A 20,330-nucleotide genomic window follows, 5' to 3' on the forward strand; every position below is an offset into this window, starting at 1 on the left:
GAGAAATAATGCTGATAAACCAGAACACAGGCATTTAAATTGATTCAACATTTCAAAGCTGTTGTTTAATTTATGCTTGTATATCTAAAATGCAATTAGTGGTATTATCTTGTTCACTTTGTAACACACCCATTAGTAAAAGTAGCTTCATTTCCCACTCCTAAGTCTGAGTGAAAGTCTACACAGCATCTTTCTAGGCCTGTCACGATATGAAATTTGAAGTGTGATATATTGGTGAAGAAAATATAGATGATTAATGATAATATTTAAAATAATTTATGCTCCTGATATAACCCTAATGCAGGATTATCCCCAAAAATTCTTCTAAAAACATGAGCTGCAATAAATAGCAGAATGAGACACTTCAACTGTTAGTTCGAATCTATAATGAATCAAAAAAGTAGTTTATTCAACCCTCTACAACTTATTTTTTGTTGTAGTACAGAAAAATACCAAAACGTTCCCATTACTACTAAGAAAATGTACCCATGATAAATAGTGACCATCAAAAACTATTGTTTCATCTGACGTACAGTATACTGAATGATAAGTGGATATAGTGTGACAGGCCTTCATCTTTCTCCAGACTACCATATGTTTGCATTGTGTTTTGTCAGATACTGCGTCCCCTTCCGCCTCATTCTGTTTTTCATGATAGATCTGGTGGAGAGTCCATTATGGTGGTGCAGTGAGGGCCTTTGTGCATCCAGCTCATTCTGCTCAAAGACTCCACTGTGGGACATGCACTATTATTGGCTCTGCACTTAAGGCCACGGCCAGCCAGTGTTTCGTGAAGCTTACTCACTCGATACAGCATTACTTTGAATGGGTAATTAGTCAAAATGAGCCTGCCTTCTCGTCTGGGGGTCTGTTGTGTTCGTCCATACTATTATGATAATAGGACACAGCTATATGCTAATAGAGCCACACAACAGAGGGGTTTCAGATGTTTCTGGACGTGTGTGGGGACAAGATGTTTTGTATGCTTCTTTTGAAAGTCTGCTTAGTGTTCACTGACGTCTGAAATATTTCATGGGCTGTGTGATATGAAAATGTTGTGTTATGGCCTGACACTGTAACAAATTTTGAAGTGTGATATTTGGTTGAGCTAAATATAAACGATAAAAGTGAAGTCAAATCATGAAGTAGAATTATCACCTAAACACTATTCTAAACATACAATATTGTTAAAAAGTATGAGCTGCAATAAATACATAGAATCACACACTTAATTTGTTTGTATCTATGAGTCAAAGTCATTAATTCAACATTCAACATCTCAAATTTCATCACAGTACAGAAAAAGTGTAAGTGGTGCAAAGAAAAAGTCTCCACAACAAATACTGAACCCCAAAAATGATCTGTCATGCATTGAAAAATAAGTCGATATAGTATTTATATTGTGACAGACCTAGTTAGATGTTGGTCTACTACTATACCAATAACATTTTTTTCCTTTTCTAAATGGATCACGTTTCTTATGTAAAAACAACAAAATGAGACTGCCGCACACTCTGTAGTATTTTTAATTCTTGTCAACCCGGAAGTCAGTTAAAGTACCAAAAATGTGTTTGGAAATTAATGCACGTTAGATATTAACAATGTGCTCAAGTGTTTGTGTGACAGATTTAAAGGCCTACTTCCTCCTTATGAGGCGTAAATCAGGTAGCACAACATTTATTAGAAACTATATAGATTAATTCTGCTAGAGATTGCTATAAGATCATTGTAAAACTATTGGGGGAAGTCCAATTGAGTCTTTCTTTTAAATGAGTACAAACTACTTTCAATATTACTTTTGCATTTTTGCATTGGTAATCTGGGTTCTGTTTTTTGTGTAAGTATCATAAATGTTTAGTTTATTTTAAAAACTATTTTGCAGTCAGAAAGGATGCTTAGATGTTAAGAAATGCAACAGTGTGACTATAATAATTGGTTAATCACACTAGAATTAGAAGAATTAGAAGTCCACTTAGTGCGTGTGCTTCCTGGTTGTATTTTTGGTGTCTCAGTTTACTGAGGTCTGAATAGGAAGTAGCTATATTTACCCAGCTGTCCGTCAGGAGCAACTGTGGAGGAGTACAGTTCATTTTATTGAGCTGCATATCTTCAGAAGTAGGTGTGTGCAAATATTGAAAAATCAATATATCGTGATACTAAATTTGGTGATACAGTATTGTTATGTTGGGCTGCTGTATCGATACATAGCTATGAGTATTTTTTGATATATTTTATTAATTTACTTTGTGACTGTGCTACAATTTTAATTTTATTTTTTTGTTCAGAGAAAGGAAATTTATTCATGCAATACACTTGACATATTCATTGTTTTTAATTGTTTCTTTTCTTAATTTCTTTACTCCATATTGACTTTGCAGAGGTAGTGGTTTATCAAATAAATGCTGTTGTTAAAATGTGTTTGGCTCTTAAAGGTGCACTGTGTAAATTTTGTGGTGGAGAGTTTGCCACTTGTCTCCATGGAGATTGCCGTGAATGTTCCATAGCATGGCATTAAACTTAAACCTTACATTTAATACAATTACTAGGGATGTACCAATATCCAACTCTTGCTGTACGATATTATCACGATATGCATGATATGTACGATATTTATTGCGATATTTTGGAAAAATAAAAATCATATTTCTTCATGTTGTTTGCACTGAAATGAATCATGGGATATGAAGTTCCCTATGTGTATCAGCTGTTGCTACTATCAAACCATGCATTTAAGCAGAGGAACTTGTGATTCGATCTATTGTGACAACCTACGATATTATTGTGAGACTTTTGACAGTACGATATCACAATATTTTGGTTATTAATGTCATATTGTGGAACATGTTAGACAGACCTTCCACCACAAAAGTTTACACAGTGCACCTTACATACTACAGATATATTGTAGAATATAATTTTTAATATAATAATTATTATTGCCATATCGTAAAATTAGCGTTTCATGAGCCATGTATCGAGTACTAAATTGAATCTTGAGAGACCCTGTGATTCACAGCCCTATTCAGAAAACTGCAGCATTTCTGTCACATGTCATCTTTATTGGTTTAAGGTACTAATACTTACTAATACTTTGTTGTTTGTACTATGGAAACAGTGGGATCAGAGCTGGAGTCTTGTTACAGAAAATTGAATGAGCCCAAGAGCATATAACAGTTATGTCGTACAATGCATCTATCAACTGGGAAATCCCATCTCCTTAATGCACAGTCAATTAGCCATGAGTCAGAATGATAAATGTGTACGTGATGATGTCTTGGTACTTGTTTGGCTGTACTATAATCCCAGTATTGAGTAAGATCATCACATGCATTGTTTCACTATATGTGGAACGATTTTAATAGGCCTGTCACCAGAATGACTGTATCAACTTCAATGTATGAAAGCTGGAACAATATATTTTTGGGCTCAATATTTGTTGTCTGTGCAATTTATGGGCAAGTGGGGAGACATTTTTGCCATTTTTGTGTAACAAGGTAAGATGTGAGCTGTAGAAGATAGAACAGATAGTGTCAGTAGTTTCAATATTATCGTATATCGCAGTATGTCTCTGTTGCTATATATCGTGCTTCAATCATGCTTCAAGATTGATTATTGTGACAGTCCTACATTTTAACATCAAAGTATAATTGGAAAACTGCCTGCTCCTAATCCCACATCATCTGTATTATTAAGATTTAATGTTTTCGAGTAAAAAGTGTAAACTCTTGTGCAAGCATAGCTCTTGTACTTCCTCCTCTTCCACCCTTCTTCAGTTGCATGCAAATGTGTTGCAAGGGGAAACTACTGCTACAGTCTTTTTTCTATATCTAACAAAGCAGAAGAGCAATAAAGTAATAATAATAATTACAAAGTGGCTGTATTTTTGGGGGGAAATCTGCATTTTTATCATATTAATTTTTTCTGTCCATCCATGTGTATTAAAGGCCCCATAATATGCTGTTTTCTGGTCTATGATTTGTTTAATTGACACGTTTATCACACAAACCCTGCATGTTTAGGCTGAGTCCCACTGAGTTGAGTGGAACAGAGCATTTTGAACTATGGCGATGTAGACAGACTAATAATAAAGGGGTACTTAAATGTGTGAATGAATTGTGTGTTTTGATGAGGAAATAGCATTATAAGACAGCTTAAAGGTTGTATGGAGGATTTTTTAAAATCTGTTTCAGATTGTCAAAGAAAATTCAAAATAGCATTATAGATCTGCAGCAGCCTTGTAATTATGACAAAAAAAAAAAAAAAAAAAATGGTTGGAAAATCCATCAACTGTGGACGTGGTGAGGCCAGCTAAACATTAGCCAACCTAACAGCCAATAGATAACAAGGCTACCTCATTATCTATTGGCTTTTGTCGATCAAACTCCCTACATTTCTAACATAACTGACTTACCGGCGTGCGGGGATTACGTGGTTTACATATGCCTCTCATTCATTCCACATACGCAAAGTGCTGTTTACTCAACCAACACAGCGGTTTTTAGCGGCTTTTTTGAATTGTAGCTTGCTGTTAGCACAAAGTTTGTTGCAACAGCAGACAAGAATCCACTACCAGTTAGCCGCAAAAGAAAGTCCATTTTTAAGGTCACTGAAAGAAGAAGAGAAGAGGAAAAGGATTCTTGGAGATTCCTTCTAGCGATGCACTGAAGCAGACGAAGGGTCTAAAGACTGATGCTTTGGTCGCTAAATTCTCTCTGGACAGGCAACTTCAACAGCAATTTTTTCAGCAATTCTGAACGCGCACCGGCTGTAAACAAGCATGATTTCTTGCATAAGGAGGAGGCGGGAGGAGGCGTTTCTACTTTGGAAGCTGTGGAGGAGGGTTGTGGTGTCATGCATGTGCAACATTTGTAAAAGGACGAACAGTCACTGTATTTCTCTTTACTTGGAAAATCCTCTATACAACATTTAAAGATGAAATCCAGCATAATGAGAACTTTAGACACATTTAAAATTTTGTGGGCCTTGCCATTGAGTTTGAGTTAAAGAATTGAGAGAGTTGATACTAGTGACAACATCAAGAGAAATATCAGATATTGGTATCAAAGGAAACTCAAATCGAAACATCCCTTGCATTGTGACAGTAGTTATTTGCAAGAAAAGTGACAGGTGACATCTGAAGACTTTGTTCTGGCCTCAGTGGACCTCTGCATATGACGATTCTTCATAACCCACTGGATGTCATCATTTTTATTAAAGGTCTTGCATATTTTATATCTCAGAAATGGGCTCCCATCATTTCTGCTAATCTCTGTCCTATTTCTGGAGAATATCACACTGAACCATAGCGACATGTGCTCCATTCTGAAGGCTCTGCTCTGTTCATTCATCTGCGCGTGCTCTGTAATTGTTGGGTAAATTACATCTCGGTGACAGGCATGTTTGACCTTGAGTCCATGAGGGAAACAAAAAGAAAGCCATTTATGTGAGAATGAATTGGCGAGGGTTTGTCCCCATCTACTCCTCCATGTGGATTAATCACACACCTAGGCCTTTCACAGTGATTTGTATCAACTTATCGTTCAACATTGAAAGCCAGAACAATATATTATTACGCTCAACATTTATGTGTGTATATTTTCTTTGCAAAAATGGGGAGATTTGGGGTATTTTTGTTGTAATATGATAAGATTTGAGGTGTAGAGGGTTGAAAAATAACATCATGACCTACACACACACCTGCATTATAGTGTGTGTACTTTTTACTGTTTTATGTGATCAAATATTAAGTTATTCACATGTTTGTACAGGCAGTAGAGAAAGAACTGAAGCTAGAAAGAAACAAGTCTCAACAGAATGTGGTTTTAGACTTTGGATATAACACATACATATACATTTGTAATATATCGATATAGACGTGATATATTGCTCTTGACTAAACTCATTTGAAAACTGATTTCTCTGTGAAAGGGCTCACGGTACATGAAATTTAAGTGGTACTGTGTCTTGTAGTAGTCATTCAAGGTCATTCTTTCTCCTTTGCATTTATATTTTGTTGTTAAATCTTCTAAAATCCTTAAAGATTGATAGCAGACTTCTGTATTGTGCAGTATTGTAGTTGTATCGCTGCATCTTTTGAAATTAAGGCTGCAACTTATGTCTATTTTTCTAATCGATCGATGTAGAAGTTAAAGTTTTGATTCATTGTTTAGTTGTTCAGAACATGAAAGGTCTACGAATTGGAGATATTGACTTAGTTAAATCCAAACCCAAATTTAAACCCAAAGTGAAGCTGCTATGTTCTGGTTGGGTATATTTACCAAAAGGGTGTAAAATCCAGTGTAATTTCAACACTTCCTGCTCCTTCTGTGTCATAAAACATGTTCTCTCAGCACATGGCATGTTTTGGAGCCTGTGAATAGACCAGTTTAAAAGGGCCCATATTACGCAATTTTCTGATCTATGTTATAATATTGTTTCTCCATCAAAACATACCTGCAGTTGTGTTTTGTTTCATTCATACATACATGTTTAACTCACAAATTCTTCTCTTAAATTGAAAATGCTCCATTGACTGTTTAAAACCTTACACCTTCACTAGAGTAATTTGGATCATTTCAGACCTGGGATTGATAATCTCTACTGAATAAAATGTAAAAGATAGCTATTAACGGGATAATTTCAGCCCTGGAATTGTCAATATGTACTAAACTAAAGAAAAAAAGGGAAGAGTTAACCTGAAAACCACTGCTTCATGACATCACAAGGTGGAACAGAGCATTTTGAGCTTTGGGGATAAAGAGAGACTAATAATAAAGGATTACTCAAACATGTGTGAATGAAAACAACATCAGGTATAGGGGTGTGCAAAAATATTGAAATATCGATATATAGTATTGTTTAATTTGATGAGACAGTATTGATATCATGGGCTGCTGTATCAATACATATCGCCAAGACTACTTTGTGGTATATTTTACTAAATTATTTTGTTACAGCGCCACAGCTTTGCTGCTTGTTTAGTGGAAGGAAACTCGTTTAAGCAACACATTTGGCATATTTACTGTTTTGATGATTAAAAGGTGCATGTTTCATATTTAGTTTGCACAAGATGTGGTTTAACAAACACAAGCACAGTTATGATTTAGCCTTTATTTTTTATTGAACCATATTGAATTGATTTGAAATATATCGTATTGAATCGAAAGCTCACTGTATCGAGATATGTATCGTACCGTTGCCTATGTATTAAGGTATGTATCATATCGGCAACTTCTTAATGATACTCAGCCCTAATCAGGAATGTTTTTGATGAGGAAACAACATTATAGCAGGGCTTAATGCTCAGTGAGTTTTGTATAGGACCTTTAGCAATTATTTATTTACAAAATTGGCTGACTGTTATTTCAGTAATAGATAATTTGTGATTAATTAATTAACTTGTTGCAGTGCTATTTGTAATCTTGCCAAATAACATATTGTAACTTGTGAATTAACACATATCAATACCATACCCTGACCTCATCCTACTGAGCTCTAAATCAGGACCCAACTAGAACTCACCCATGACTCAATCCGGCATCAAATATCAAACCCTTTATAGTTGTATTCTTTTACCAGTGTAAAATTATACTCGATCAGATTTCCTATGAATTTCACATGTTCTGATATTACTAATTGACAATGTAATGCAATCGTGCCGCACTATGCTCGCATTTAAATCGGTATGGGGGGGTCTGACCTGAATGCCTCTGCGGGTGAGCTCTTGTATGCCCTCTAAATGTTAGTGCGTGTGTGTGTTTTTTAAAGCTCTTGGCTGGAAGATAAAATATTCATGGTGCTATGGTGCGATTGGCTGGGCTGACGGGAGAGCGGGCTGCTTTGTGAGCCTCTGTCTTCCTCTGTCTATAAAGAGATGCATACAGGAAGGAGCAACAGACAAGTGCAGCGCTAACCGAGCTAGCTCCCCTCCGCCACATACCCTGCCTGCCGTAAGCCATAACAACCATCGCTGCTTCTTCCTGTCTTCTCTGTGGATGTTTGAGGATAAATGGAGGATTCTGAGGAGGAGCATTCCCTTACGGTACAGTAAGACTCTCACTTGAATGGGACCAGACAGCTCAGTCAGTCAGTGTTTTGTTATGGCTTTTGGATGCCCTTCACTGTTCTTCAGCTCTGTATGGGAATAGCAGCTTGTGTTATGAGCGGGGCAGGTGGTCTTACTGTCAACCCTCAATGAAAACAGTGTAATCAAGATCTGAGATTGAGAGGAGAGTAGTCTGTTATTGCAAATAGGCTTTTTTTTTTTCGCGTATTTGGTTTTAGATTAGAAGCGGCAATGGCAGGGGAGCAGGGGTACCAGTTATGGCTGCTTAAAGGAACGGGACATGGGGGAGAGAGAAGAAAGAAAGGACACATCAGGGGTTAAAATAGGAAAAGGAAAATAAAATACCAAATGGTGTTGATTCAGCGATGCTGGTGAAGATACAAGGAGGTAGAAATGAACCAAAGCATGTGTCAGTGTCAGTGTGCAATTGGATTATGCAAGAATCGATTTAACATTAAAGCTTTTACACTGTGATAAATGACAGAAATCATGTGTTGTTAGCGTTTGTGTTGAAAGTTACATAACAGAAGGATGGTGCTGCTGCCTGTTGAGCTCAGTCTACAAATCCCATCCCAAAATATCGATATAGGTTAAAGGTGTATTGCATAACTTTTCTGGTGAAGGGTTCGTCACCTGCTTGTTTCTATAGATATGTCACTGCTCTGCCTAGAATGTTCCACAGTATGACATTAAACAGCTCTCTTCAATTACAGGTGGTTTAGTAGCTCAAAATACCTTGAAAAACAGGCATTCTGACTTTGAGCGGTGTCGCTTCTCCACAGATCTGACCTGTAACTTGGCCTGGTTTGAAAGATAGAAATGTTTAATACCTTACGTCCCCCTAGCTTGATAGTCCCAGCTCAAGCGTTCCACATCCCCCTCCTCCCTCTGGGCGCCCCCTTCTTTTTGGCGGCACGCGGGTACCTGCTGTGCCCGGGAGAGGGGGACGTTCTCGTCGGCCTTTAGTCGACCACGCCACACACTGTGAGGTACTGAGTTAGAAAATCAGCTTTTATATCATAATAAAATGAAATGTGAATGTAGCGAGACCAAATGTCAGCCTTGTTTATGTAATTTTACCGATCTTCCTGAAATGGCACATACTTTTTCAGTATGTAATATCAATATAATGCTCATTTGCTCACAGAAGTTTACTATGAAATCCTATTTTAAATAATTTATTTATATGTATATAGATTAAGTAACTTAGTTTCATCAAAGGTACAACTGGGGACCTTCCAGCCAGGGGGACTTTCCAGCTGATTTCCGAAATGTTCCAGTCAAAGCCATGTCCATGGAGAAAAGCATTTGACAGACCCTCTGCCAGAAAGGTTACACAATGCACCTTTAATACATTTAAGGATCCAATACCGATCTCAGATATTGGCGCTGATACTGAACAATTTGTCAGATTGGATATCGGCTTCCAAATATCGGTTCACTCAATATCCTGGTTTGGTATTTAAATCAATGTAATAAGAACATTTACTGGTCATAGTCAGCCCAGAAAATCTCATAATATTTGAACTTTTATTTATACAAATTTGCTAGTGGTTACTTGAGGGATACGCCACTATGACATTATGCATTTAGATCAGTTCTGTCTTATTTTATTTTTCTTTTAAGGAAATAAATGCCTTTCTGTAGTGAAAAGGCTGGATCAGTGCATCTTTAAATACCTTTTCCCCTTCAACCTTTTCATCTGTCAGCACTTCTGCACTGTGTGAACATGATCTAAGGAGCAGATGCAATTTATTGTTTTATTTTTGGAACAGAACTAGTTGTATCTATATGGCCATTAGACAAGAGGCAAGCAGTGACTGACAGAGCATGCAAATGTAGTCCAACTGACCACTCCAGTAACACCCAAGAACCTGCTAGGGCTGGAACATAGCCTAGTACAGCTCAGCAACACCTTGACCTGTCACGATAATTACTATATTGACTGACCGTTTGATACAGATGGGAACATTTTTTTCAGTGTCAGTATTTATCGTGGTACTTTGTCCTTGTACTAACTTTGTGTTATTTTTGCTCAGTACACATACAAACTAACTACTAAAGTGTTTCATTCTGCTATTTTTTTATTGTACTTGCTTTTTTTAACAGCTTTGTACATTTAGAATAGTTTTTGCTGGGATAATCCTAGTTACTGTGTCAATGGCATAATGTACTTTCAGAATCATAATTTCTCTTCTATATTTTCTTCAGCAATATATTGAACTTCAAAATTTTTTATATAGGCCTAGCAATACCACCAGGCTGTTTTCAGGGCCGCAAATAACCATTATTTTATTATGACAAGTCAACATTATTTTTGTTTTCGATTTGTCACAATTATTCTGATTAATTGCAGAATAGAGAAAAATATGACAATAAGAATTAATCTTGTATATTTGGTTCAACAAAACAAAAGATGTTTTTTTGCTGGACAAAACATATCTAATTGTAATTTTACGGACAGTTAATTCAATTTACGATTTTAATACTAGGATTCTAATACTAAAGATAATGCATTAGTCTTATATAGTGCTTTTCCAGATGCTCAAAGTCACTTTCACAGTTTGTTGCAGTAGTCATTCTTTCCATACCTGGAGGTGATAAGCTACTATTATAGCTACAACTGCCTTGGGGCAGATTGACGGAAGCGAGGCTACCAATCTGCGCCATTGGCCCCTCTGACAACCACCATCACTCACGCACACACCACTTTCATACTAGGCAATGTGGGTGAAGTGTCTTGCCTAAGGACACAACTACAGGTTTTTTTTTACCACTGATGCCGTACTGTAGCACCTGATTCTGTTTAAATTGTAAAGGCATCCAGACATATTGAGAAAAAGACTGAAATATGAACTGACAAACTAATGCACACACACACACACATTAGAACAAGTATGTACAAATCTGAACTACAGGGCTAGCAGTTTTTTATGCAGAATAGGACAGCGTATTTTGCTGTTTGTGAAGAATATTATAGTACTTCAAAAATTGCAGTCTTTGTTATTTGCTAATTGTGCTAATTGTTGAATTTTGATTCTGTTCTGTCTTGCAGCCGTAGTTTGTAGCAATACTGTATTAAACTTTAAAGGTCCTATATTACACTAAATTTAATTTTGTGAGCTCAAGCCAAGTTATAATGTTTCCTCATCAAAAAAAGCTGGAGTTGTTTATGTCGTGTTTGAGTAAGACTTTATTACTAGTGTGTCTCCAAAGGTCAAAAGGCTCCGTTCCCCCTTGCCATGTCATGCAGTGGTAGTTTTCAAGTTAACAGCAATATTTTACCTTTAGTTTGGAAGACATTGGAAATTCTAAGGCTGAAATCATCCAAATGATTCTAGTGGAGGTGTATGGAGTTTTTTTTATGTTTAAGAGAAGAATAGCCAAAATATGCAGCATCTGTGTTAAACATGTGTGAATGAAACAAACACAACTCCAGGTATGTTTGTGGTGAGGAAACAACATTATAGCATAGATCAAAAAACTGCATAATAGACATATGTTTTTATTATTGAAAGAAGTACATGTTAATCTTCTGACCCTTCATATGTGGGTTAGCTTGGGGAACAGTAGCTCCATTTTTTGTTGCTATTAAAGCGATTATTTGAGTCAGACGAAACCTGTTACATAAGACGTAAACATAACGCTGGCATATATCCAGTATAATGGCATCTACACCTTTATGTTAAGTGCAAAATAATCTCCAGGTATACTTGACATGAGCCTCTAATCCACGAACAAACAAAACATATAAGACTTCACCATCTCAAAGCTAATCTGTGTAAGAACCAGAGCGCTGCCAGTGTGTGGAGACATGCCTAATGCAGGTTTAGCTCTCAACAGGGACTCTGTGTTTGTGTTGGCTCATGCTTTACAGGGCATCTGAGGGTACGTCTGATGTGGCCACTTCACAGTAAACCTATGAGTGTATATAGTAAGTAGTAGTAGTAGCAGCAGTAGTAGTCATTATTGCAAATGAATATCGGGGACTGCTGTATTGATATATCACCAAGAGTATTTCTTGGTATATTTTACTAAATGATTTTGTTACAGCACTAGAGTTTTGTTGCTTGTTTAGAGGAAGGAAACTCTTTTATGCAACACATTTGACATTTTCACTGTTTTGATGATTAAAGTGTGTGTGTTTTATATTAACTTTGCACAAGAAGTGGTTTAACAAAGACTTTTTGCATCACAGCCATGATTTAACCTTTATTTTTATTTAACTGTATTAAATCGATTTGAAATATATCATATCGGATCGAAAGTGCACTGTATCGTATCGGCAACTTCTTAATGATACCCAGTCCTAGTGGTGGTGGTAGTAGTAATATCAATATGGGAAATTAATACATTAAGCCCTACATTTCAGTAACTTTATTTTACTTTTTTATTGTATTATTATTTTAGCCTTAATTAAGGATTGTTCAATCATGGTTTTAAGTCATATAATTGTCGCTGCCGTTGAATATTCATTTCATTATTGCAGTAATAATTGGATATTTTTGTAATAATGGAGCAGATATACTTGTAGTTTATGTAACTTAACAGAGTAAAGCTAAACTTCTATTTTTGCAAAACACATGTGGGGGTTGCACTATAGTTCCTAATTATAGGCTTGTATGACGTAGATTGTGTTGTTTGTCAATGAAGTATGGGAACTGAGCTGTAAGTAGGCAAATAAGGCCACATAGACTAGTGTACGCCCATGGACCAAAACTACCTAGACAACTAAGGGATAACAGATAAAAGACCACATGTTAATAAAAAGAAAGTACTATCATTTAATGTTGAAAATCACATTCTATTGTCTGTTGTCTTATGTTGGTTTTATTGGAAAGCATTTTCGTCATCTTGAGTGTTGTAAAGGGCTCTATATGCAAAGTTTAATTGATTAATTGAAATAAAGAGTGTATTTTATTATCATTGTGGTATTGGAAACGGTATTGAGCATCGAGTCTATTCCTTAGTATCGAAATCTAGTTTGAAAATTTAGTAATTACTCTATTGCTTTTGTTATTTTGCAGTGTAGGTGTTGTGTTTGTGCTCTGGACACAAGTCAGAGGAGCACGTCATGTTTACTCAAGCATGGCTCCAGACCATTTTAATACTCTACAGAGACAAAACACTAGTATGTGTCATTTCTTCCTCAAATATTATAAGCTGGTCTTGTCACGATACAAACATTTTAAACTCAATTTTCATATTAAGGAATTGACTCAAATTTACTCTTATTCAATACTGATTACGTTACCACAACTAAGGTAAAAAAAACACTTCTTTTTTAGTAATAGAATGTGATTTTCATATAAAAAATAATAAGATTTTAATACTCTTGATATATTGGCTCTGATAAAGCTCAAAATCCTTAAAAAACTGAAAGCTCAGATTTCATCCTGTTAATGTGATATTGATATTATTTGTAGTATTGATTAGTATGTGATTTTTGATACGTTTGACAACCCTATTGCAAACACAAATCATTGTTCCTCCCTAGAAATGAGATAAGAACCAGAATAGTATTTGTTTGAATCTCTCTGTTGTTTTTGTTATCTTGCAGTTTAGGTGTTGTGGACACAGTCAGCGGAACACGTCTGTACTAAACAGGTTTGTGAGCGTGCTGTTGGAGATGTGGCGTTTGAGTAATGGGGCTCTTGAAGGCCAGCCGTGCTCAGCCTTATGTTTACAGTGTCATGGAAAAAGCATGTCACTGCCACTGCCACTGCCAGAGGCTCTGTGACCCTCTCCGTGCAGGGGTCTTCATGTGTGCTCTGAGTATGCTCTAAAAGCAGCAACAACTTGGCGGTGGTTGTTTACACGTGACCTAAACTCAACATGTAGGAGCAGGGCAGTAGATAGGGAGGACAAAGGGATCTGTTCTCCCGGGCCCCACAGTCTTAGGGCCCCTCTTCCTATTAGAGAGGGCCCATCTTAGGCTTTTTGCCTCAAGCCCCCAAATTTCTGTCAACGGGCCTGTGTAGGAGGATATTAGGAAGATATGTGATAAATATTCAGGGCTGTCATGATAATTACTTTATCAACTTAGTGCTCAATATATGAAAGCTGGAATAGCTAAAGGGAAATTTGTGTTTATTTTTTGTCAATACGATAAAACTTAAAGGTGCATTGTGTAATTTTTCTGATGGATAATCCTTCAAAAACTTTTCTTGTTACTTACAGCTACACCTGTGATTGAATAAATGTAACATAGAGCTGTTTAATGTCATCACTGTGGAACAATGTCATATCCATAGAAACAAGCAGGTAACAGACCCCCAACAAAAACGTTAAATAGTGCAACTTTAAGACGTACAAAGTTGAATAAATAATTTGAAATGACTCATTATAGATAAAAAACTAAGTATCAAAGTATCATTCTGCTGTTTATTTATTCCAGCTGATGTTTATTTTTTATAACATCAATATTATAATTATATATTCATAAAAATAAATATTATAACAATATATAGCACATCAAAAGTTGTTTATCAGTAATGTATGAAAACATAATTAAGGATTTTAAGTAGTGAAACATGTGGAGGCTTGCTTGGAGTTGCGTGCATAATTCTGTTAATACTAGCTTGGTTGTCCATACCAAAACCCTGACTCAATATCTGACACTGCTCTTGACAGATTTCCCCAAAGTAACTGAGGAAGGCTTGAGGCTAGCAGCCGAAACAGGCAAATACATTTCACTAAAAGATCGTCTGCCTAAAAGGAAATAGAGAAAAGGACATGTTTACTCAAGGATGGCTCCAGACCATTTTCATACTCTACAGAGACACAACACTAGTATGTGTCATTTCTTCCACAAATATTACAAGCTGGTCTTGTCACGATACTAACATTTCAAACAAAATTTTGATATTAAGGAATTTACTGAAATTTACTCATATACCAATTATGATACCACAATGAAGATAAGAATGCTTCTTTTTTAGTAATAGTGTCAGGTTTAGGACAGAAGTAGGACCCAAAATGCAAGACTGCAGTTCCGTAGTTGTTTAATATAGCGATGTGACGTTCCGTATCGAGGCTTCGAAGCGTGTGTTGAGTAGGGAGGGGGCGTTTCCGTGATGTGCGTATCAAGGCTTGCTTCATTTAGGGGAGGAGCTGAAAATGATGACCTCCGAAGCCTTGCTGCCTGGTTCTACCACGTGACTGATTCAGGAATTGGTTCGGATTTTGCTGCGATTTCCATTTTCATCATTTTCAAATAATCATTTTCCATACTGCCATTATATAGACACACAGTACACTGCCATCACTACAATATACATGTTTTGCATACTTCTTTATTTTGCTGACAGTTTTATTCACAGGCTTTCTGCAAAATGTCACACACTTCAAATTCATGTCAACTAATATTTTTGTGTCCAGTAGATGTCCTTCTAGAGCAAATGAAGCTTCAAGAAGCTTTGCGCTAGAATGAACCAATTGGATGAAAGGCTTCAATGCGTCATGAAGCTTCATTTGCCCATCATTAGTTTAATAAAACAAAGAATAACCAAACACAAATCCAAACAGACGTGATACTGATACTGATAATGACACTGCCACTGCCACTGACAATGAACCGACTGAGGGCAAAGGAGAACACAGATATGCACACGAATGAGACACAGGTGAGACACATTAGGGCGGGGCAAACAATCAATACAACAGGAAGTAAAACTCAAAACACACACACGGCTAGAGAAATACAAAATAAAACCGGATCAAGAATAATAAAATAATTAAATGAAAATGAACACCATGACAAATAGAATGTAATTTTCATATTCAAAATACAAAGTACTTTTTTCTTAGCATGAGAGCTTATGTATATTGGTTCTGATAAAGCTCAAAATCCTTCTAAAACTGTTCAGGAAAGCTTAATGTGATGTGTGTTTTTTGCAGTATCAGTACTTGCTCAAATGAGTATTTGGTTTCGATATTATTTGTAGTATCGGTTAGTATCTGTTTTTCTATGTTTTGACAACCCTTTTGCAAACACAATTCATTGTTCCGCTCTAGAAATTAAATCAGAACCGGAAAGGTATTTGTTGTGAATTTGTTGGACGTGTGTTTGGGGGAGCAGCTGCTGTCTCGACTGTGGTTACAGCTACTGTCCAGTCACAGCTGTGCTCTGGAGCAGGGTGACCTTTGACCTCCACAAATGGGGTCTATGGGTGGTCTCCGCGGTTACTATTTCAAACGGAAGCTTTAGCACATCACCTTACATCGTATGTTTAGACATTTAACACAGGAGCCTGTGTGTGAAGGAGTCATATCACGTAAATGTCTTCCTTAAAAAACACATGGTAGAAACAGAAGAATGTTTGATATTTGTTTGTGTTTGAGGACATAAACAGATGCAGTAAATCAGATTTGTTGAGTGGTATTTTAATCTGCTTAAGTAGAACAAGACCTTTCTCACAATGTTGGAAAGTTTCACAGTACAAATACTATACAAAGTATTTTTTTTCAAATATGTATCATTTAAATTGTTTATGTGCAGCAAAATAATTGCAGAGTAATAAGATGGGATCCATGCATTTGGCTTCCTAGTTTCAGTATTCTTATTAACACAAAAATACTAGCTGAGTTTCTTGTAATATGCTGTTAAATTCAGTTAGGACTAATCTTATTGCCATAAAATATAGAAACACTGATGACTTTTTTCTAATTACTGTCCAATTACAGTTTTAGTTACTATGATGCATTTTCTATCGTCTTACCAATGTATCAGTGCTGTCAATAGAAGCTTGTTATGCTTAATGAGTATTTGGTGACTTGACTTGACATAGATGTTTACCTTTCACCTCACCAGATTTGCAGACTGGCCAAGAATGCACTACTTTAACTACTTTGGGCTGGTTGTCAGTTCTGGACTTTTACTATATATGTGGTATTAGGGATGGGGCAATAAATAATAATATAAGAATATCAATAAAAAGGCAAGCAATAATGATTTGTGGGATATTTTATATAATCGTGATAATTGCCAACAAAGATAATCGCCATTTTATCACCAGAATGTGCTGAAAAAAGCTACTTAAGCTTGATGTTTTCTTCTAGATCATTGTTATTTTCACTCATAACAAAGTACAATTCTGTAACAGTCCATATATTCACACATCATATGTGTAACATTTTTAAACTGTCAGCAACTTTAATAATTATGTTAATATAATTGTTAATTGCGATTGTTTTAACCATGATAATCGTGACACCAAATTTGAATATTGTACAATGCCGATGTTGTGAAGAGCTGCTGCTGCCAGATCAATCGAAATCAAAACAAAATCACAATTTGAATAAGACAATTAGCAAATCACAAAGGGTGTAATTTTTGAAGTCCCATAATTTTCTCCCTGTAGTTTAGATCTGTACAAACATGTTCTAAAATGTGACTTGTGTATGAGTCTAACGGTTCAGATTTCACTCTCTTTGTCGATTCCTCTGGACAATTTGGTAGAACTTTTTTCCACCAAAATCACACTAAACCCTTAAATAACCTGGCTGTGGTTACAGAGCAGATCAGCTGATTCTGTTGGTAATCCTCAATCAACAAAGCCTGAGCACACAGGTTCCACAGCAGCAGAGTCCTTCACACAGGAGAGAAATGCAGTCTTATGGAAATGCTCTGTCCATGAATCAGAACAGAACCGCAGTGGTGAGACAGTGACTAGGTCTGGGGAGGGGGCGTGTCTGAGCATACGCAGACATGTTTTTAAATGCACCCTTACCGTTTTTGGATTACATCAACATGTTTGTTTCCCTTCACTCCTGCACAGTAATATCAGCTGTGCCCTTGTCTGGTTGGCCAACAGACTCAACCTATTATTCTTACAAGTTTAGACTTGCCTTTTTTGTTGACATGACAGAAATTACTTGTAGAAGTTTTTAAATTTGTATGGTTTTTATGATTTTTTTTGAGCCAGATCACAATTTCAATTTCATCACAATTCATGAACACTTTGTATTTTTCTATTGCCTTTAACATGTAAATGAAGTACCATATTTTTTGGACTGTAAGTCGCTCTGGAGTATCAGTCACACCAACCAAAAATGCGTAATGAAGAAGAAAAAAACATATAGTCGCACATTTTGGGGGAAATTTATTTTATAAAATCAGAGACCAGGAACCAGCATTTCATCTTGAAAGGCAAGTTATAGTAATAACAACAGAACAGAGAACAACAGACTGTTAATGTAACATGTGAACAATTCTTCAGATAACTATAGAATAAACAACTTAACGAACAAGTTTACCAAACTTTCCATCTCACTCCAAAACACTAAATCCATTGAATTCTTCATCCTCGGTGTCACTTCTGAGCAACTCCGTGACCCCCAGAGGTAAACGGAGCACCTCTTCCTCTTCTGTGTAGCTGTCGTCAGACTCAGCATTAATTCCAGTTAGAATTATTCCGACCTTTCTGAATCCCGACAGGATGGTTTTGGTTGTCACTGAATTCCATTGTGACGGAGCCAGTCCGTCTATAATTTTAGGTGGCGTTCTCCCCCCTACACGTAACCGCGGCCTGCACTGACGTGCCTGCGCACACACACGCTGATTCATCCCACACACACGAGTTCACTCCCCGTTTCCCCGCTGTTTCATTCATCCACGTCGTATTCACTATTAACGCCTTTTCCCCTCTTTCCTCCATTACTAATTCGCCAAGGGTGCACACTTGAGCGCGTTAGAGTAGATTGTTTCATACTTGTCTCTTACCTGTCCGATGACGCCGTCTCTCTCTCTCCTCTGACGCGGCGCGCCTCTCCCAAACCGAGCCACTATTTCGTGTTCGTTAAAATAGGCGCTGTTCGCGCCGTGGTGCTGACCATGTGACGCGCGTTATGTAATATGATTTTCCTCACGTTATTCAACTATTATTTTTGACATTCTTTGTACTTTATTACTGTGTGCTCAACGTAGCATAGACAAGGTAGGTTTATGATTAAATTGTTTGTCTCTATAATGATTTTGATATACTGCTCTGTGGGAGGAGCCAGGGGGGTATAAAGGGGAGCCGTTTCTGGCTGTCAATCAGTCTGCCACCGGTTACAGAGCAGGTAACGTCGGTGCGCTGAACAAGGATCTTAAAGGGGACAGTTAATGCTGAACTCGACCCTGTTTCTTTACTGTAAATACTTTTTGGACTGTTTTGCTCACTGTAAATATTTTTGCACTGTTTTGGGGATTTTTTGCACTTTGGACACTGGCACAATAAACCACCTGCACTTGGAATTTCGATCTTGCCTGAGTTTTTAATAGAGCCCCGCCACATCCATGCTTTGAAGATCCATTCAATGACTTCCAGGAAAGTTGCATGATCTCCCGGTTGTCACAAGTTTCTTGTTCACTCCAAACTTTCTTTCTGCTGCTCGATTACCGTATTTCGCTACTTGAAACCTGTAATCTGCAATATATGATTTTCTTTTTGGGGGCATTTGTGTTCAGTCTTCTCAGTTCTCTCAATCATTTTGTTTAAATTGGTACAGAAATAATGGTGCGATTGACTGACATGATACCAAACAAGACAGCATCTCTTTCTGCAGGAGACATGTAGTAGTATGTAGTCGCAGTAGGATGCGAAGTGACAGTAGCAGATATTGGCACACACCCTCTCGCAGCTGTCAGTGTGAAAATTTTAATATATAAGTTGCACCAGAGTAAAAGTGGCAGGACCACCCAAACTATGAAAAAAAGTGCCACTTATAGTCTGAAAAATACTGTAATCTGCTTTTGGAAGTTCCCACTTCACTATGGTTAAATCCAACTGTCACTCACTCAGAGCCTTAAACTGAGGCTGATTAATTAGAGAAGCAGGTGGGAAAAAAGTGTGTTAGAACAGACAGCTGGATTAAATTGAGCAATAAACATAGACTATATAAAGTAGTGGACTAAGGGAGAGTGGTTTCACCCATAGCGTTCGGCTCCAGTCAAATGAAACACAGTTATACTTACAGTTACAGTAGCAGTTACAGAAGCAAATTTGCTGCTGAGTTCCATATTGGGACTAGGGATTTATTTATGGACAAAATTGCAGAATAAAAATGCAAGAATCTTGTAGCGCAGGTTAATACGAACATTCTAAAACCAAAATGACAAGGCTCACTGCGTCAGTTACAGAGAGAGGAGTGACTTACTTTTCATTGTAAAGTCAACTGGAAACGTCGATGGCACTGGAAGCGCCGCCATGTTCACTTCCTTTTTGAAACGACTAGGGGGTTAGCTATGTCCATTTATATATACATCCATGCAAATAAAATC

The 20,330-nt window shown here is 36.9% G+C and overlaps 1 protein-coding gene across 1 annotated transcript in view; it reads left to right on the forward strand.

The window, feature by feature from the left end:
- Nucleotides 1-7,889: 7,889 nt before the first annotated feature.
- LOC110167526 (sodium bicarbonate cotransporter 3-like) overlaps nt 7,890-20,330 on the forward strand; it is a 55,638-nt gene continuing 43,197 nt past the window's right edge. The window contains 1 exon segment of the mRNA XM_055157408.1: nt 7,890-8,041. Coding sequence (XP_055013383.1) covers nt 8,009-8,041 — 33 coding nt within the window. The 5' untranslated portion in view covers nt 7,890-8,008.

Source organism: Boleophthalmus pectinirostris, unplaced genomic scaffold (genome assembly GCF_026225935.1).
Source record: "Boleophthalmus pectinirostris isolate CB_2022bp ecotype Guang Dong unplaced genomic scaffold, ASM2622593v1 HiC_scaffold_21, whole genome shotgun sequence".
NCBI classification, from domain to species: domain Eukaryota; kingdom Metazoa; phylum Chordata; class Actinopteri; order Gobiiformes; family Gobiidae; genus Boleophthalmus; species Boleophthalmus pectinirostris.